Source organism: Drosophila bipectinata, chromosome XR (genome assembly GCF_030179905.1).
Source record: "Drosophila bipectinata strain 14024-0381.07 chromosome XR, DbipHiC1v2, whole genome shotgun sequence".
Taxonomy (NCBI): Eukaryota; Metazoa; Arthropoda; class Insecta; order Diptera; family Drosophilidae; genus Drosophila; species Drosophila bipectinata.
The window spans coordinates 23,320,982-23,342,674 of record NC_091735.1 but is presented as its reverse complement, the minus strand read 5'-3'; the positions used below and the strand labels follow the sequence as shown (position 1 = coordinate 23,342,674).

The 21,693-nt window shown below is 32.1% G+C and overlaps 1 protein-coding gene and 1 long non-coding RNA gene across 2 annotated transcripts in view; one reads left to right on the top strand and one right to left on the bottom strand.

The window, feature by feature from the left end:
* The window catches only part of LOC108125290 (uncharacterized), a 74,840-nt gene that overhangs the window by 1,259 nt on the left and 51,888 nt on the right, over window positions 1–21,693 (bottom strand). Inside the window, exon 3 of the long non-coding RNA XR_001773281.3 lies at window positions 12,351–12,411. This is a non-coding gene — a long non-coding RNA (uncharacterized lncRNA). The remainder of the gene's footprint in view (window positions 1–12,350; window positions 12,412–21,693) is intronic.
* Window positions 6–9,481, top strand: LOC108125266 (transmembrane protein 120 homolog). Its single transcript, XM_017241397.3, has 7 exons — window positions 6–146; window positions 1,184–1,302; window positions 6,422–6,551; window positions 6,884–7,023; window positions 7,345–7,562; window positions 7,628–8,007; window positions 9,327–9,481. Exons 1-7 carry the CDS (start codon window positions 84–86, stop codon window positions 9,456–9,458), a joined length of 1,182 nt encoding a protein of 393 aa, XP_017096886.2. The 5' UTR covers window positions 6–83; the 3' UTR covers window positions 9,459–9,481.

The following is a 21,693-nucleotide window of genomic DNA, read 5'->3' as shown; positions in this document are numbered from 1 at the left end:
AAGCCGTTCAACAAAAAAAAAATTAATTAAATATTATTAAATAATAATATTAAGTTAAAAAAGAAAAATCTACCAAAATCAACATGAATATCGATGGCCTGAAAAATGAATGGGAGGAACTCAACAAGGAGTATGCCGAGCTGGAGGTGAGTGTTCTTCTTCTTCCAAATAATTTTTCAAAAAAAGATCAAAGTTAGAAAAACTGTCAAATATTTCAAATCACTAGAAAAAAAAAATCACTAATACCATATAAAAATAGACAAACAAAACAAAAATATATTCCACTTTCACCTTGAGAAAACAGCTGCTCAAAAATATTCGACAGCACTTCTTTTTTTTTTTTTGAGGGGTTTTGTTTTTTATAATATTTATACCCTACTTATAGAGAGTATTATGGGTTTTGGGAGGTGATAGGTAACCATTATAAAGTAATATTGAATAAATATATTTTTAGAAATTTTAAATAATTAAATTCAAGATTTAAAATTGAGTAAAAGTACCAGAAATATTCTAGATACTTCTAGATACTAGATACAAGCTATTTTGTACCATCTATGTATGTATATCTCTTCCTTAAGGGGGCAGAAAATCTAGATACTCGATACTAGAGATACAAGATATTTTGTACCATCTTTCAATATCTCTTCCTTAAATTCAAGTTGTAGTGGTTTTCCATAAAAATTTCTATAAATTTTCATTAAAAAGTTCTTTGAATTTAAATATAAATATTTATTCTGTATTCTAGATTCTATCTATTCTTTATTTTATAAATATTATATTAATTTTTTATAAATGTCATAATATTAATATATGACTATAAACCATTCAGACGAAAAATTAAAGAGCTTCTTTATAAAGATTTTCATAGAACACCATACTATATAAATTAAAATATAATTTTTAATTCTCATTAAATTTCAATGAAACTTTCTAAATTCTTGTATTATATATTAAAAAGTAAAACCACTCCCTTTAGAGCTTTTTTTTTCTTTATAATACAATATTATAAAGATATATAGTATTTTTTTCTTTATATACCATACAGTATTATATAAAGAAATATTTCCCAAAAACGATCATTTATACATCATACCCATCATCATACTTTTCTTAGCTTTCCACCCCTCTAGATTCCTTTAAAATTGTATTCTCATTTTACTTATTTTATTTTTTTTAATTGTAGAGCTGCAACAGTCGTTATATTGAGCTGCTGGAACAGCTGCACAGCCACCAACAAATGTGCTTCAATGAGATCAAGCACCAGCGTTACCGCATGAACCAGATTACAGCATCTTTAAGACAGTAAGTAACCGATATTTTATAGATCTAATATCTTTTAAAGGTTTTATGGGTTTTTACTGTAATAACTATGAAATATTCCCGATATTTAACTTGGAAATGATTTATTTTGTAGTTTATATTTCTTATCATGATATATATCATCATATTTCATATGATAGATATCATATTTATTTATCTTATCATATTTATGTTTTAAATTCCGCAAAATAATGCAAAAATATTTCACAACAAATTAAAACAAGTACCATTTCTTTAACAGTATATACTTGAAACTTTCTAGATAGACTTCCCATGTAATCTAGTTATAATCGCAACCCAAAAGAATTACCCTAGGTATGCCTAGATATACATTCTATGAACTTTGAACATATTCGCAACTGTACTGGGCGGGCATTCTCCCAACCAGCCAACCAGCGAAGCACCGAAACCACCACAAAGCACCCCCTTTTTGGATTTTCTGCCCTGTCCGATTGGAATTTGACTTCAATCAATTAGAGCGCCGCTCTAATCAGACAAACACACGCATTTCAGGCACTTGAGCCAACCCACACCCCCTAGCCCATAGCCCCTAGCCCCTAGCCGATCATCTTATCAGAATCAGGGCCTAGCCTGGGGCGGGGGAATATATATACACAAGTCTTGAGGCAATTAGTCAGTTTCGTCCGGTAATCAGTTGGGTGACTCTTATCGGAGCAACACACGGTTGGGTTGGAAACACCGTTTTTTACAACTGTTTTTTTTTTCTTTGGCCATGATAAAACTTCTGATAAACCTAGAAGCTAGAAAGCTATAGAGGTGCCCCTAGACTTTGTGCCCCGGGGGCTATAGCTATGGCTATGGCTATGGGTTACGGTATTTTATTAGTCGCTGCCGCCTCATAAAAAATAACTGCTCAACGATACGGTTGCGAAAACATTAAAAAAATAAAATAAAATAAAATTGAAAGTAGGGGTTTTGAGAATTAAACCAAAAACTAGACAGCTGACCAGCTGCCCTTGACCCTTAGCCGTAATAACACACACACAGACACACTCACAATTACACAAAAACAAACACACACGGAACACGCAATCCCAGCCACACAATTATACATTTGTGCACAGTGGAACAAAAAAGAAATTTTAGAGAAAAAATATAAATCTTCAAAAGGGTTTATTTTGCGCAAAACTAACTTTTAAAATTTGTTGTATAACCTGGGCTATGATTTTGAGAAATATATATATTTTTTAATTAAAAAACAAAAAAAAAAAAAAAAAAAAAAAAAAAAAGTATATTTTTTTGATACTATAATTAAAAAAAAAATTTTAAAAACCAGAAAAATCTCGTTTTTTCCTTTAGAAATATAATTTATCCTTACTATCCTAAATAATAATTATTAATATAATGAATAATTTGGTTATATTGATATATATTTTAAAGTGGGAAAAATGAAAAAAAAAAAAAATAATCAAAATATTAAGCTCAAATAATTAAATATTTAGAGCTTTTATATCTTTCACTCTTCAACAAAAAAATCAAAAAAAATTCTAAAAAATAGTTATATATTTTTTAAGTCAGCTCTAGTTACTAAAAAGGTCTTATTTAAGCAAAAAAATTTGATGAATGAATTCTTTGAAAAAAAGGAATTGTTAAAATTTTTTTTTTAATTTCTTAGTTTTTATTTCTTTCACTTTAAAATGCATTTTATCCTTTATAATTTCTTTATTTAAATTTTATTTTATTAAATGCATTCCTCCGCCCTTAACAAGTTCAACGACCCACTGACAAAAGTGCGAAAATTATTCAACAAATACTTTCCCCCTGCTACCCACTGTAACATTATTTGCACTTTGGTTTATTTTTTATCGTTGGCTTCGAGTGCGACTAAAATCGCTTGCATTGAAGCGATTTTAAACGCGCTTACCTGTGGCTACCTGCCTGGGCTACTACCACCTCACCTCACCTGTGGCAATGTGGGCTATACAAATAATTTGAATTTACAATGTACGTGTGTGAGGGCGTTGATGATGAAACATCACATTCTTGACACTTGTATTTAGGCGCCTTTCCGTTTGTTTGTTTAACTTTTTTTTTAATGGCTTATCGCGTTTTTTGTCGCTTGTTTTTTTTTTCGAATCTGACTTGCGTGTTTGATGAACTTAGGCGACCTCGTAAACGCATTCAGTTCATCCGCCAGTCACATAAATTATGCAATGCGAAGAGTAATAGCTTAAAAATCAAATAATTACCATTTTGCCCTCGCCGACCTAGACTTAGAGAGCCTCAAAATCGAAGAGAAACCGGTTTTTTTTTTTAAATTTTTTTGCAAATTTAAATGATTTTTAATTGAGACATGTAAAATGATTGCCGGAATCAACACGTACATGTATATGGATCATATTTATGTCTGTATGATGTTTGCGAGCAATTATGAAGTTTGGTTTACTATTTTTTTATTTTTTATTTAAACTTTTAAAAAAGAAATTATTAGCATTATCGTTTTTGAAGCTCCACTGACCACTTAATTTTTTCCCTTTATTTGTTTCTGATTTTTTTTGTTTATTAAGCTAATGATCAAATAGAGTTGGGTAAGCGCGTTTTCAGCGCGATTTTGTAACGTTTTTTTCCGCTACATTATTGTTTTTGTAATTACAGTCTTGGCTCTGGGCTCTACAAGGGAGCTTTTAATTTGTTTGTTTTTCTTTAAAAAAAAAAGGGGTCTCGGTCTTTCGAAGCTGATTTGAATGTATTCGGTTCTTCAGCCTTTTATTTATTTTTTCAAGGAATTATGATGTTTGTTCTTAAAACAATGTATGTTAAATACTTAAAGTCTGAAACTTTATGTCAAAAGTTGTACACAAATAAATATTAAATACTTAAAAAAAAAACATAAATACTGTCATAAAAATAAACTTACGAGCAAGACATTAAAAAAACGCCTTTCAAAATGGTTTTTCTTGGAAAGCTTATTTTTATGACAGTATTTATTTCTAGGTTTGTTTCTTTGAATTTTTAAGCGCAATTATTCCATAATTAATTATAATGAATTTCAATAAATGTCAAGGAAATAACAAGTAAAGATCAAGGAATTCTAAAGGAATACCAAGGAATCTCATAGGAATGACCAGGAATTTTAAAGATATTGAAAGAAATTTTGAATTTATTTGAAATGTACAGGAATTTGTAGGAAATATAAAGGAATTTTAAACAAATGTCCGAATATCAAGGTTTTTTAAAAAATAGGAAATAAGCAAGGAATTAAAAAAAAAAAATTCAGGAAATATCAAGCTACTTAAAAAAAATACTACTTAAAAATTAAAAAAAAAAGTCCAGGAATTTGTAGGAAATTTTCAGGAATTTCAAGAAAATGTCTTTGAAAAAATTTTAAAATTCCTTTAAAAATACAATGTCTTTTTAGAATTTCATATTTTTTCTAAGGTCTGGTATTAAATTGTAGTAATTTGATACTAAATCAAAACACTAAAGGTATTGAAGAATAATACTAAAGATTTAAAATAATAATTCAAAGAACTCAAAAACTTATAACTAGAAAATATACGGTTAAATATTAAACAAAAAAAAAAGTAAATAATTTAAATGGAATATTTGGTTTTTTTGAATAATAAATAATATTAAAATGTTGAACCTTTCCCATGTTTTTGAAAATTTTTGGATGGAAATTTCCCATTATCTTGTAGGTTTTAATCTTAAACAGATTGTCAAGTCAATAGCCACAACATCCCAGACCAGACCAGACCAGATAGAATTATGTATGCCACTAAGCAGGGCAACTGGAGCGGAAACTAATATAATCGAACCACTTTTTCGGTTCGGTTTATAATGCTGATCGAAAAAAAGAAAAAAACACCATCATATCGCTCTCTAAATGGTACGATTCTTTAACACCAAAACGTTATCTATCTATCGGGTATTAGAGGCAATTTTAAAAATAAAACTTGTATTATACAAGCGTATTTGATAAAGAGAGGACTATGGAAAGAAAAAAAAAAAAGAACATTGCACCACAAGGCCTAGAGTAATAATAATAATAAATCTACCTTTGAAGCGTCATATAGATATAGAACTATAGAGAGCGGAACCCACAACGTTTATGGTAACCGATAATTGACCGCATACCCCCACCACTACCACCACCCAACCCCAATTACCAATTTTCCGCCCACTTTTCCGTCCATCAATTATGTACATCTAAATTGAACTTTGACGCGGAAAATTGCTACTCTAATGCGAGTATTTTTATTCTTTTTTTTTTCGGTCAATAAACAAATAATTATAATCGAATCCAAGTATTGGCAGTCAAAATCAATAAAACAATAAACCCAAGTGAGGGGGAGAGAGGTAGATCAAGGTAGATCCAAGGTTCGCAAATGCCATTTTATGTTAATTTATGGTAAACTATCGAAAAAATGGTCCAAACAGCGTTATATATTTCCGTTTAATCTAAATAATCTAATCGGAATGGACTTGCTTTTGCCCTTAGAGTGTCCGGTGTCGGAAGAGTGTGGATTTCTAGATTACTTTGTGGGGATTTATATGTTGTTGTATATTTGGTAATAAATATGGTATTATGAGGATATTTCTTATAGATAACACTACTTGGTTTTAGCTTTTAGCTGTTTTTTTTTTATTTTAATTAGAGGATTAATAGAAGTTTTTAAGTTTTTAATTAAAAAACTCCTTTTTCCCAATTTTTTGTTTGATTTTAAGGCCCAGTAATACCCTTTTTGGGTATTTTCTATAATAAATTCTGGGATATATATTTTCTAATACGTTTTTGGTATTCATTTTGGTATTGTAGATGGTCCTATATATTTTATTTTAAAGATAACTCCACTAAGTCTTGGCTATTTTTTTGGCTGATTATTTTTTAATAATAACAAGATAAATAAAAGTTCTCTAATTTTTGAAATTTTTGAAAATTATAAGCCCTTCTATTTTATTTTTTTTTTTTAATTTTAAGCCTAAAAGTGCCCTTTATAATGATCTTTCTTATCGATAACCTTACTGATTTGTAAAAAAAATTGTCTTAGGTTTTTTAAATAAATATTCTAACTTTTAAAGAAGTTAAAAAGTTTTTTTTTTCAATAAATTAATAACCCTTCTTCCTCTATTTTTTAAGATTCAAAGGCCCCGTACCATCGGAGGACCGTGAGAAGGTCGATGAACTCCACAAAATGACCTTGAAGCGGAAGGCGCAACTTCACGAAATCGAGCAATCCTTGCCAGCAAAATCCGGCCGCTACTTGCAGGTAAGACCAACAATGTCCAGGTGAAAGCCCCCCTTCTCCCTCTCCTCTTTTAGTTAAAAAACTTTTCCCCGTAAGTAAGAACGAAAAAAAAAATAAGAAAAAAATGAGTAAAGTAAAAAAGTTGTATCCTCCAAACGCGACAATTTGCGCGTCTTGTTATGGACTTTGAAACCTCAAACCAGTACTGGACTATGGACTATGGACTCTGGACTCCTACTCTACTCGAGTTGAGAGTTGACCTGTCCTGGACTTGACTCGACTTGACTTTAAGTTGATTCCTCCCCCCACTGATGGCCACCCACTTTCTTCTTTTTTTATTTTATTTTTTGCAGATAATCTTGGGCGATGTGAATGTCTCAATTCTCAACAGAAACGACAAAGTTCGCTATAAAGATGACTATGAAAAGTTTAAATTAATACTCAACGTAATTGGACTGATAATGGCCTTCTTCAATTTGATATTCAACTACAGGTAAGTGAAGCACAACACCCCCTCAAGAGTACTTTTTTTTTCTTTGCTGAACTTCTTCTTCTGGGAATTGTATTTTATTTTATTGGATTTTATTTTTAAAAGAAAACTATTTCATTTATTTTACTTTACTTTTAAGAACTTGAAACGTTGTTTTCTTTAAAAAAAAAAAAGTTTGACTTCAATCTTAAGCTTTTAATATTTTTTTTTCTAATTCTTTTTAATATTTTTAATTTTTTATTCGAATCTTCAAGCCTACAATTTTTTTTTTTTTAATTTCCCAAAAGACTAATATTTATTATTAAATTTTTTTTTTTTTTTTAGAGCCCTGGAGCTGGCCTTCATTTTTCTGCTAGTCTGGTACTACTGCACCCTGACCATTCGCGAGTCCATCCTGAAGGTGAATGGCTCCCGGATCAAGGGCTGGTGGCGGGCCCATCACTTCATCTCGACAGTGGCTGCCGGAGTCCTCTTGGTTTGGCCTCAGGGCGAGCACTGGCAGATCTTCCGGATGCAGTTCATGTACTTTAATGTATACATCAGTGAGTAGAGACATCCTAATCCCTACTGCAATTCCCAAACCCATTCACTGCCATCCCCTCCCTAGGCATCGTTCAGTACTTGCAGTTCGGCTACCAGAAGGGTCTACTCTATCGACTGAAGGCTCTCGGGGAGCGACACAACATGGACATCACTATCGAGGGCTTCCACTCGTGGATGTGGCGCGGTTTGAGTTTCCTGCTACCCTTCCTCTTCATCGGATATGGCTTCCAGGCCTATAACGCCTGGACGCTCTACAAGCTGGCCTACTCGCCGGCGGACGCGCCCTGGCACGTCTCGGTCATGAGCGGCCTCTTCCTGCTGCTCTTTGTCGGCAACATGGCCACCACACTCTGGGTCGTGCCGGAGAAGATCCGGGAGCGATCCAAGGAGCGATACCGTCTCCAGAGCATGGGCAAGTCCATGAAGCTGCGCAAGGAGATGAAGGTGAGTTGTGGAGGGAGTTGCGGGGGTTTGTCCTTTTTTTCGTTACTGTCCGTAGTTTGAATTTTTAAATTTTATTTTTATTTTTAATTTTAATTTAATTTTTTAATTTTAATTTTTAATTTTTTTAATTTAATTTTAATATTTAATTTTTTTAAATTTAATTTTTAGTATTTAAGTTGAAAAGTTTTTAGTTTAAAGAAAAATCTTCATAATTTTTACTTTTAATGAAATCTTTAAAATTAAGATAAAGAAAATTATTTTCTTAAAAAATACAAACTTTTCAATTTTTAAGTATTTAAATTTTAAAAATTTTTTAAATTAAAAAATTTTCTTCATTTTTTCTTCTTAAAGATTTTGAATTTAAAGTTAATTTAATAAACAAAAAATTGGCTTAAAAAGCCTTAAAAAAATAGTCTTTAAAAAATTTAAAAAATTAAAAAAAAAAGAAAAAAATCTTTTAAAATGCAATTTTTAAAATAATTTCCTGTCATTAGTATGAAGAACCCAATGGATGGCATTAAGTAACAACTGAGAGTAATATTTTAAGAACCAAGAACAGAGAGAAAACAAAAATACTTAAATAATATACTAAATACTAAATAAATAGAAGTGAAGAATAGGAGTGAAGGATGAAGAAAGCCCCCCGCACACACGCCCCCAGCAATGATGTTGCAACAGCAGCGGCTGCAGCAGAGAGCAAAAGGTGACGCACAAGAACGTGCTGTGATTATGCGGAAGCCTCTGGTGGTGGTGCTGAATGCCTGTTGCCTGTCTGCGTCACAATAATAATATTAACCCATGGCAGACCCACCTGCTGTGCTCCTCAGGTGGCAGCTGCAACGACGACATAACATGGACGCAGAGCGGCGTGCAAAAAAAAAAAAATAGAGCGGGAACTGGGGCGCTCATTCTTCTTCAAGTTCTAGAGGCTATATTTTCCTTCAAGATTGAATTTTAAAACAATTAGGCTTTAAATGACGGAGAACCACCGACAACAAAATTCAAGAAATCATTTTTGGGCATTTTTAGTGTTTTCAAATTATGAATAAATGTTAATATATTTTGTTCTGTGAAAAAAAAAATCTTTTTCTTTTTTTTTAAGGAAAAACTTTGTAAAATTAGGTAGATTTATAAAAAAAAAAGGATTAAAATTTTTCAAATGGCTCGCTCAAAACTTTACAGGTTGCAAAGAAAGGATTTTTAAGAAACTAGAAAATTTTTAAATTTAATTTTTTTTTAAATAAAGAAAAAAAATAGCAATTTTTTATTTTTTTTTTTAATTTAATTTTTTATAATAAATATATATTATTTAATTACAGAATAGTGCCAGTGACTTGAATCTATCTAGTGGCTCTCAGGCAGCAAAGCTTTCCCCAACAGCGACGTCTGCTGCAACAGCGACCGTGACTGCGGCAGCGACGCAAACTCCCGCCGATAAAAAGGAAATTTAAAAAAAAAAAAACAGAAAAATAAATCAATTGTTTTTTTTGTATCTTGTTTAGACCAGGGCATTTTAAATTTTTTTATACGCATTTTCATATTGATTTTTAATTTTTCTTTTCTTCCTTTGTATTATTTTCCATCTTTTTTTTCCTCTTTGGTTTCTTGTTCCTTTCTGACCCCGGACATTCTTTGAACTTTAACCTGCTTTTTGTTTTTAATTATTATTACTGTTTTTTATTTTATTTCATTTCATTAAAATAATGTAAAACAGATGTACATTTGAAGCAGAAAATTGAAAAGAAAAACAAATCAACAAATGATATATATATATATATAGTCATAAAAAAATAAACATTTTTTTTTTTGCGCCTAATTGTAAGTATGAAATATGATAGAAGATGAAATATTAAATGGAATTGAAGTGAGCCATTATTTGTTTAATTTTTTGTGTTCTTTAATCAACATTCTAAATGGTAGAAAAAAAAATTAAAAAAAGATGTAAGGATTTAAAGTCAACTAAAAAAACAACAAAAGACAAATAAAAAGAAAATAGTAGATAAAATATTGAATTTTGTTTTTAATTCTTGGTTTGGAGGGAAAATGGATTAAAATAATTAAAATTTTAAAAAATAAATAAATAATTGTATATATTTATTTATAATTTAAAAATTTATTTCTTTTTAATTTAAAGACACGCAGAAATAAATAATTCCAAGGATCTAAGGTAATGCCCCGCCTTATTTTACGGACGGTCATTAATGCGGCGGCTTCCGCTTTGGTTGCCACTCCCCTTTCGTCCCATCTCTACCCCTCTACCCCCCTCACATTTTGTGCAACAAAGGTTCGCCTCCTGCAATGCGGCAAAAAGCGGCGCGGTTTTTGCAGCTCCATTGCCGTCGCCCGCGTCGACCGCGAAAACCGCAAGACCCCAGTGGCTCTCTGTATGAGTGCGGCGGCCTAAACACTGCGAGAAATTTGTAAGGTGGTTTTTATAAAAAAAAAGTAACAACTTAAGTAGAAATAAAAAAAAAAAAATGAAGATTTAAAAAAAGTAGTACAAAAAAAATTATTTTGGCCATTTTTATTTAACAATTATTTTTATAAAAATAGGACATAATTTAAAAAAAATCATTTTTTAGATTTTAGATAAAAATTATTTTTTTTATAAAGACAATTGTTTGTTATACTTTTTCTTTTTGTCATTTTTTGAAAATTTTTTAGAGGTTTTTATTTAGAAGATATTTAAAACTTTTTTTTATTTTAAACTTTTAATATATTTAAAAATACTAAAAAAATTATTTCAAGGAGATAGTAAAAAAAAATTAAAAAAAAAAACATTTAAAGGATTCTATGCATTACTTTTTTTAGTCATGAAAGAAATTAAAATATTTTTCTATTAATTTTTTATAAAGTTAATTATATATGTGTGTAGTGTTTAAAATTTTTAGAAACAAAAATTAATATTTCAAGGTCTAAACTATTAAAAAAAAAATATTAAAAAAAAATTAAGAAAACCGTCTTTCAACATTTTCTCGCAGTGCTTGAGAGACCATGCACTGGGCTTTTGGCTCGCGCATCTCCCTAGTTGGCCCCGTGTCCTGAGTCCTGTGCCCTGGGCCCCCGTGTCCCGTGTGTCCTGTGTATGTCCTGGCCATTTTGTCTGTCTGGCTGGCTGCCGCAGCCTAATTTGGCGAGAGTTCATTAATTGCGTAAACGGCGCGCGCTTTTAATTATGTCGAACGTTGAACGGCCATAGGAGGAGGTGGAGGCGGAGGAGTTGAAGCAGGGAGGTGTAGGGGTATTTTGTGCATTTGTGGCATTGTTTGCATTGTTGTTGCCCACCTCCCCCCCCCTAGACTCCCCTACCCCCCCTCGCTTTGCTACTGTTTTTCTGCGGCAAATGGCAACAACGGAATTTACGACTTTTGGTCAACGCAGCCGCAGCGACCATCAAAAAGGAAGTGACAAGGATCCTGCCTGTGAGGGGGGGTGCTAGAGGGGGGAGGGGCTTAAAAAAGCGGCTTACAGGATGGCAGGGACTATATAGCCTACCATGGGCATACGATTATCATTTATTGCAACCGCATATGCCCCGAGGGGCGGCGGCAGCACTCCATTCTCTGTGGAAGCGGGTAATTCGTTAATTTGATAAGTATACGCCACGTTGCACCACCATGCAGCACCACTACCGCCATCATGCTGCACCACCCCCTCCTGCCTCCAATTTGAAAATCACGTAAAACAAAATCCAAATCACAACCAACACAAAATTAAAAAAAATAAAAATAAATTAATGTTGGAAAGCAATAGATTTGCTCGAGGGTGGATTGAAGAATTTTGAAAAAGAAAGCGAGCTTCTTGGAAAATAAAATATAGAGTATCGGGAGAAAATTTTAAATAAATTCTTTTCATAAATAATTGAGACGTTAAATTGTTAAAGAGTTAAAGTTGAGATTGAAAATATTTAAATTAAAAAAAAATATATAAACCTTAAGAATTTACCTAACCTCAAAGTTTTTTTTTTAAATTAAATTTAAATTTTTTTAATAAAATATATCAGTTTTTCTACATTCTTATAATTTATAATTCTTTTATATTTGAATTCTTTATTTTTATTATCCTCCAATATTTTTATTTTTTTTCTTTTATTTTTTATGATACGTATAAGTATTTTTTTAAATAGTTTTTTAAATAATATTTGTAGTCATTATTTTTTTAAAGAAATTTGTTAAGGATCTATAAATCTTTAAAATTGTAAAATATTTATTGAAGAAGTTCAATAAATTTTTATATTTATTGGAATATTTATTTCAGTTTTAAATATGTCTAAGAGTTATTTAAATTTTTATTTTATCTTTTACACATATTCCGAAAAATTGTATTTTAAAGTTTAAACTTACCAATAATAGCTTTCCAGATTAAAATTTCTCTTTCTTGGTTTTTTTTCTCGTTAATTTGAGACTGAAATTAAAAAATATATACTATACTTTCAAATTTAACAGAAAATAATTTCTATCTTAAAGCCAAAAAAGTGTAAGGTTCAAAGCACAAATTTAAGTATGTACTATAAGCATTTAATATTCTTTTTTTTAAAACTACATGTTACCTTTAAAGAATTTATTTAAGCCACTATTTTTCTTTACTTAATTTAAGCCTTAAAAATAAAACCTAAACCTAAAACCTATCTAAATGCAAAGCATATTTTAAAAACCAACTTAAACGAAAGCTTGACTATTTAAAGGCTTATGGCCATAAAATGCAAAATAAAATTGGGAAAAAAAAGTGTGAATACCAAAGTGCAGCTTGAATTTTTGCGCATTTGGCTGAAAATGAGATCAATCAGCTTATGGCCTTTTGTTGCCAACTGATTTTCGCCGGCAGGACATGGCTGGACTCTTGGTCCTTTGGGCGTCATGGCAACGACCAATTGGCTGAAACCAATTTCGAAACGGGCCCAAACCGCAGGGCGGGTCGTGGGCGTTGACAGTGCTAGTGCCGTTAGTCCGTTATGGCCTGTCGTCGGACCCATAATTCTGATTTAATTTATGCGCGAAAAATCGCACTTAATCAGCATTTGATTTACGCATTTTCAGCCACCTTCCTACCTACCGACTAAAAAAAAGGCAATAAAAACAGGTAAATTAAAAAAAAAATGATTTAAAAAAAGAAAAAAAGGAAAAAAGGATAAAAATAAAATAAAAAAAGGAAAATAGGATAAAAAAAACAATAAAAGCTTAGATTTTTTTAAATTTAAGTTTAAATAAAATTTAGAGTTTAAATCAATTTTTTCTAACAAATTCTAAAAAAATAGAGCCTTTTTAATCAGTGATCAGTGATCTATTTTTCAAATTTGTGGTATTTTTTTTTAAAAGTAAATTTAAATTTATGTTTTTTGTTCAAATTCATGCTTTTTTTGAAAGTAATTTTAATTTTAAGTTTTTTTTTTTCATTCAAATTTATGGTACGTTTTAAAAATTACTTTTGAATTTCAGTTGAATTAAAATTTTATTTGAATTGATAATATTAAAATTAAAATTTTAATTTTTTAAAATTGAAAATTTGATATTTGAACAATTTCTCAGAACATTTTTGTTAAAATTTTTAATTTTTTTATTTTGAGCACCTGTAAGCATAATCAAAAATAATTTAATAACTAATTTTAACATAGATTTAAATTTAATATTAATATGGCACAAAGTAATCGATAAAAAAAAACAAATATAGTCTCAATAAGCAAACCAAAAATTGAAAAAAAAAAAAAAATTGTCAATTGGGAAACAAAAAAAAAAAGGTTATAAAATATGAAAATGAAATTTTGAAATCAAATCAAACAAAACAATAAACGATTTTAATAGAAGAACGGCAAAGGCAATTTATTTCTAAAAAATATAAGCAAACAATAGACAAATAAAATATATACATATATGTACAGCTATGTCTTTTTGTATAAAAATTAATTTAAAAATTAATTTAGGCAAACAATGAAAATGGAAAATGATGAAAACTGGCCAGGACGAACAATAAATGACAAATAACTGCAGCACGAGTCCCGGAAAAAGCTCATCAAAAGAAAATTGAATTAAAAAAAAAAAAAGAAAAAAAATTTTTAAAAAAAGTTTGAAAAGGAAATGGCAAATTAAATCGAGCAATCAAACGAGCATAATAAGTTAATCAAGAACTTGGCCGGCGAGGGCAACTCTTGCTACCTTTTCTTGGCCACATTCTTGCCAGCTTCTTGGGAACTTTTTTTTTTTTTTTTTTTTTTTGTCCTTGTGTCCTGTCCTTTCCCTTCGACAAATTGAAATGACCAAAGCCAAAAAAAAAAAAAGAGAAAAAGGGAGACAAACAGGTTGACATACAAGCAAATAAATAAATGCACTCAACTATGTAATATGGCCAGAAGAAGAAGAACAACAACAACAACACAAAGAAGGATATGGCCAGAGGCAGGACATGGTCAGACAATGTCCTAAAAGGAAAGAGAACCCTTCCTCCTTTAGCCACCGCCCCCCTGCTTCGCCTTCGAGGAGCAAATGTAGCGTAAAATCGTTAGTTTCGTTTTTGGCCCGGTCCGGATTTTGAGCCACGTAATCAGTCGCCTTTCCGCCACCCTCCACCTCCCCCTCCTCTGTCTGAGCCTGATTTATAGCCGACACACGATTTTCGGTTGAAAAAAGAAAAAGGAAAAAAAAGAAGCCTTTTTCGGGCAACAATTGAAAATCAGATCAATGCATCGAGATACCAAAGGAGGAGGAGTTCGCAAGGATCGCAGGATATCCTTAAAGGATATTCAAGTTAAAAGGTTACCTATCTGGGCTCTGGTAGTGGAAGTATTTTTTTGAAGATATTTTAAGATTTTTTCTAATAATGTTAAATAATAATTATTATAATTAAAAAAGGTCTTAAATATTATCTACATACATACATCTACATCTACATACATGCGTATATTTGAAGCCAAAATGTGGAAAAACAAATTTTTCGCGAAAAGCGTAGGAAAGCAGGAATTTAAGCAAGAGAGAGGGCCGCTCTCCAGTGCTCTTTTTATCTGCCATGCTTTGCACCGCTTTTCGTTCCTTTTTAAAAGATGTAACTGTATTTGACAATGCTGGTAATGACATGCACCAGCATCAGGCTTGAAATGACGTGTCTTGTAGTCGAACCTACTAGTTTTAGACACTACTACTAGCTACTACTAACTAAACTTACTGCGAGTTCAAGATTTGGATGATTTCTTAGCTGCCGCTCTCACACACACACTCACAATGAGCACGCCATGCTTTTCGATTCGCGGCACTTAATATTTCCATGTTTTTCAAACAACTAACACTTGTTTTCATTTAGTTAAGTTAACTTTTAATCATTTACTATATTTAAAACACTTTTAAAACATAATTAAAGCCAAAAATTGAATTGGAAAAACGTGGGTCACGGCAAAGGATGAAAAGTAGAACTGATCGCGATGGCGGCTAGTGTGAGAGTGAGGTTGAGAGCTGTGTGCGCAGCAGAGAGTGCAGCGGCCGTCTTGCGGTTAACAGGTTCGCTCTCTTGGAAAAGTTCTTTCTTTGTTTTTTTTTGTCCATGATGTCCATGTTTTTATTAGATATTTTATAATTTTAAACAAAATCTTGATAAAAACACATTAAAATACCACAAAACACTGTTAAATAAACTTTGAAACTTTGAGAAAACTTGCAAGCGTGGAAAAAAGTTTGAAAAGCACTGATCAACGAGAGAGAGAGCGTGCAGGAGAGAGAGCTGCAGCATCAACCGTTCACAGTTTTAGATGTTTTCCAATATTTTTATGAATGGAAGGCCACGTATTGGATATTATTATTTTTGAAAAAACAAACATTTTAAATTCAAAGAAATATAATCTCTTCTCTAAATTGGCTGCACAGAGTGGTGTGTGAATGCGGGAAATTCCGGGAATCTCAATTAGAATCACGCTTTCCGCCTGCAATCCTACACTTTCCTTCCCTAACTGGGCATCTTTGTTCCGCCACGTGACCCCCTTGCCCTTTGGAATTACGGGGGCTCCTAACATTTAACCCCCCCCCCAGGGGCCATGCACCAGCTTCCGTAGCGTTTTTCCTCTCTGGCATTTGGTTTGAATTATGTGCCGCATTAGTTTGCCTCCTTTTTTAGAGGGGGGATAAGAGGGAGGTGCAGGACCTGTAATAAGGGGAGGTGGTTGGGGGGAGGGTTTTGTCTAAAAACTCTATGCCACGCACTCGCAAAACTTTGACACAAATTGAATTATGCAGTCGCCAGTTGCCAGACACACAAAGACCAAAAGAAAGAGACGGACATATACCAAAAAGGGTAAAAGAGATAGAAACTAACCAACCCAGCCACCCACTATGAAGGACACCACAGAGCCTGACTTTGGCAAATGTAACTGTAATTTATTGAAATTTGTTAGCAGACACAAAACCAGCCACAAAAGACCACAGGACCGCACTCTTATTTTTTTTTTGTTTTTTTTTTGGGAGTTCTACACTCCCGTCTAATTTTTTTTTTTTTTTTCAAGTTTAGGTCACGTTTTTTGTCACGATTTTTGAGGGTGCCCCGAAACTGGTCAACAGAAAATGGTGCCGTTGGTCAAAAGTCAGACGGATGGCTGGGTGGGTGGTGATTTCCCTTCTCAACTTTCATATTATTATTATCCTTTTTTTGTTTTTTGGGTGTCCCTTTTTTTTGGGAGAGTATTGTTCAAGTTAACGCCGAAAGGACTTTCAGATACAAGCCTGCGGGGCTTTAATATTATTTTTAAATTTAAATTGAATTTTTTTTGTTAAATAATATAATTGTTTAAGTTTCATTTTTCATACAAAAAAAAAATTGTATTTCTCAATATTTTAAATAAGAAATTGACAATAAAAAAAAAAAGAAAATTAATAAAATTATTAAATATAAAATAAATACATAAATACTATTTATTAAATAGATTCTGATTAAAAATCGTTTAAAAAATTTGTTAGGTAATTTTCAAAGTTTTTCGAACTTTCCAAATCATAAAATAATATCATATTTTTTAAAATCGACCTCTATCCCAACAAAATTTAAATGAAGAATTAAAAAACTAACTGTAAAATTAAAAAAAAACTATGTTTAACGATATAATTTAAATTATAATTATTATTTCAATTTTTAAAACCTAATATTCTCCTACAGTTTAATTTAAAAATATTCTTTTAATATTTTCTATAATTTTCCCCATTTTGTTGCTGGTGTCGAGCGATAAAAGGACTCTCCTTTTTTAATTGCTGACAGACTTTGGTTCTGACCAGGGACAAACCCAATAACCCCTCCTCCTTCCCTCGATCCCAGCCACATTCTCTTAGTTCATTTTTTTTGGGGGTGCCCCAAAAATGGGCGAAAAAAAGAAGTAAAGTTTGCCAGCTGCAACGTTTCGCGGTTGCATGCTAAAAAGTTTTAAGTGCCCCGCTCGACCGACCGACCAGACGCCCACCCACCCAATTTTGTATCGCCCCACCTCCTTAGCCTGCCCCCTCCTGGACACTTTGCCACGCCCCCTGTTGTCCTGTCGTCCTGTTGCCCTGCTCCGTACTGTTCACTTTTCCCCATACGCTTCAGTTTTTCTATTAAGCATCCCAGGCTCGTCTCATTTGTTGCCTATTTGTCCTGTTTCTCCTCCTACTCCTCGCCCTCCTCCTTGGCTTTCGAGAGTCCTTCGAGATGGCAGTAATAACGATATATATCGAGATATCGATTAATTATTTTTTTAAGAGTTAGATCAAAGAAGTTATAAGGTTTTTTAAACATTTTATTTATAGTTATATGATTATTTTTAATCTTTTAATTTTTATAATAATTTTCAGTACAAATATCAATACAGATACTTTTCATCTAACCTTTCATCTTAGAGTGTCATCTCAGAGTTCTTCTGATTTTTACCCCTCACCCTTCCCTGACCATTTTCCCCGCCTCCCTTGCACTTTTCCCAACCAGGGACATCGTAAAAATGCCAATGAGCCGACCTGAGCGAGCGGCGTTAAAAACTTTTCTCATTTATCAGCCGATGTGGGGGTTACCTGTACCTGTACCTTTAACCCCCCCTTCACCCAAACGCCCACCGCCCACCTCTTCACTGGCGGCAGGTAAATTGATTGTCGCCGCCAACGAACTTCGACGGTTGTTGGTCAACTCACCTTAACTGTAACTCAGTCCTAAGACACTGCCAGAAAAGTGGTGTTAGATTCTTAGGAGAAAATGCAAAGAAAATATTTCAAACTACATGAAAAAACTATTTTAAAGAAATTAAAAAAAAAATGCTTAAAAAGAGTAAAAAAAAAAAACAGTTTTCCAAAAAATGTTAAAGAAAATATAATTAATTATTATATCTCTTGAATAACAAAAAACTATAGTCATTTTGAAAGCAGATGCAAAACATGACAAAGAGAAAAAAATTATATTAAAATATATAGAAATATCTAAATAAAAATATAGGTATATATTAAATCTGTACTCTATATCGATCTAGAATTTCAAATAAAGATCGCTCTATTTTAAATGCATATTTATTGTGTTTATGTATTTTTCCAATAATATTTCCTTGTAGCTTACAAAAGTTAAATTTAAAATTAAATTCATATTTATTCCACATTAAAATTTACAAGAAAAAAATATAGAAAAAACTCTAGAAACATAGAAAATACTCTAATACTAGTTTTACTCATAGAATTAAAAAAAAAATTTTCAAAAGATATATATTTCAACTATAATATTGTTTCAAGAATAAATTGAATATTTTTTTTATATAAAACCAAAAAAATAAGGAATTTAAATACGTAATATATAAAAAAAATTAAAAACACCTTTTTAAATGAGAATATTGTAATATAAATGAATATTTAGTTTAGGTACTGATTAAAAATTATCTTAAAAATAAAATAACTAATAATTATTAAATAACAAAATCTATAGAAAAATGTATTACTAAAAAAACTTCACACCGAATCCCAAAAATATATCTAGATATTTTTTTAAAGATTTCTCTGTTTAGCTGAGTAACCCCTCTGAGCCCAATCCTGAGCCGCCTTAAAGTTTTCGCACGCCCAGTGTTTAATTGCTGTAGTTTCCCCTCGATATTTCCCGCCATTTTTTGTTCCAGCCATTTTCCCACACTTTTCAGCATTTTCCGTATTTTTTTGCCGCCTTTTTTTTTTCGTAACGACAACAATGGGCAGCAAGTGGCAAAAGTTTTTGGGTCAGCTAAGGGCGCAAAAGGGTTAAAGGTTAAAGTGGCTGCCAGGGGCGTAGGGCGTGGGCGTCTGAGAGGTGGTGGGTGGGGTTTGGAACTGCAGTTGAAGTTGAAGCCGGTTAATGGCCAGGCAAATGAGCAAACTGGACAAGCGGCTAATGAGCGGCGGCGGCCAAAAGCGGAGTTGGCCAACAAATTTATACACAAATATGAACAAAAAAAAAAAAATAGAAAAAAAAGGCAAGCAGACACGTTAAAAAAAAATATGAAACATGATGGGGGGTTGAGGGGATTAAAAAGTACAGTTGCCTCAGTGCGGCAATTGGCCAACTTGGGTTAAAGGTGTTTTTGGCCCAAAATGAGGGGTTTCTGGGATTTTTGGGATTTATTTTATGACATGTTTAATTTTTAAGAGCTCAAGTGTTTAAAAATTACGACGCTAAATTAATTATAATTAAATAATAGTGATATTTTAATTTTTCCTAATAAAACTTAATAGTTAGAACTTAATTATTTCTTTATTAATTATTTAATAGATGTAAAAATTTTTTTTTTTAGTCTACCTTACCCTTTTTGAATACCTTTTATTCAGTTCCTTTTTTTAAAATCGACACCTTAATCTTAACTGCTTTTTTTTTTTAAACCTATTTTTTTAACTGCTTTTCAATTAACCAAAAAACGATCTCTTCTGTGGGAATTTCAGTATTTTTTTTTTGGGTAAAACGGCAATTCCTTTTAATAAATATTCGCACATTAACGAAAACTCATCGACATCAATTCTCGGCCAAGACCCTCAGAGTTTTTCTCATTTGCTGTCCTTTTTTTCCCACCACGCTATCTGTCTCTTTCTTGCCGGCGTCTACCATTCTCGGCTTTTCCAATTTTCCTTACTGCCCTCACTACTGCCCCCTCACTCCATTTTCCCCCCTCACCATTTTGCTTTTTTCCCTGCATTTCGACACATTTGCGCAGCGCTAATGGCAAAAACAATAAATTTTCAGCCATTCAGGCAACACTTACACACATACACCCGCCTCTCCATTGATATCCTTTCGATCCTTATATGTTACGCTATTTATTTTTTTTTTTTTAAATTACTTTTCAGCATTTAAAATGCGGCAAAATGAATTGACAGCGATTTCCGTTGCCGAGCAGACGCCTTTAGTTTAATTATTTGTGCAGTTTAACCCAAAAGGATAAAAAGGGGGCGGGGCAAGGCAAAATCAGAGAAAAAAAAATATATACTGTAGGTGTGGCAAAAGGATTGTCGGAGGCATTGCACACACATGTGTCAATTAATTATAAAAAAGTATTCACATTTATTTTTACGCCTGAGAATTGAGCAGAAAATAAACAAGCCAGAAGCGAAAAGCCGGATGTACACTCAGAAAAAAATAAGGAATGAATAATAAAAATAAAATAAGTAATTTTTAATACACTAAATAATATTAAATACTAAACAAAATAAAATTAAAACAAAATTTTTAAAAATTTGTTTCAAGCTCCGATTAATGTAAATCCTATATCCTAAACCCTATTTTGTACAGTGCCCATCACCCCTACACACACACACCCACACTTCCCCATTCATAATAAAACGTTAATCATGTTGATGCCCCGCCCCCTCTTATTGTACGCCCCTGAATGAGAAGCTCAGCCCAAACTAACAAGATTTGGTGAAAAATGGGTTAAAGCCCGGAATGTCGGGCCGACTTGAGGATATATGCTGGGAAATTAATTCCACGCCACAGGGAGCAAGGATAAAGGATGCCAAAAAGGATGCCAGAGAAATGGCTGAAGCTAAAGGCCCAATCAACCGGCAGACAGGTCTTTAAGGATCTCATTTAATTTCCACACCAAAAAGATGAAACTCTTTAAAAAAAATCTCAGAAATTAAATGAAAAATATTCCGAGAAAAAAAAATAAGGAAAATATAATCTCTATTTGAAATTGTCAACATTTTTTTTTTGGGGAGAAAAGCCTGAAAGTGGACCTCCTTAAATGGCAGCTGTCAGTGGCTTCGTGTGGCAAGCTCTTCCTGTCATGTGGAATGTTGTATAATCATTTCGACTGGCCCCTTGAAGTAGGCAATGCTTCTTCAGCCTGATAAAGCCCCTGACATGGTCGTAGTACAAGGGGCTTTGTCAAAGGGGGGTGGTGGCCATTTCCGTAGTGAGGGGACAGGACAAGCAATATACTAAAACAAAATAAAAGTGTTGCTTCTTTTGGAAGCAACGAATGCTTTTTTTTTGGATGATTTAGAAATTATAATTTAGAAATGAGTGAGAGTTTGAGTATTTAATAGAGAGTAACGGGTATCATATATGAAGAATGATCCTCCTCTTGTTTTTTGCCTATTTTTTTTTATGTACTATGTATAAAATAATTTGATAAAAATATTTATTTTTGTAGTTGTATTTAAGAATCTTTTTAAAGAAAAAAATCCCACATTTTTTCCAGGTTTTTTTATATTACGTATACGCACTGTATCCTAAGTAGTGATTATTATTAATAAA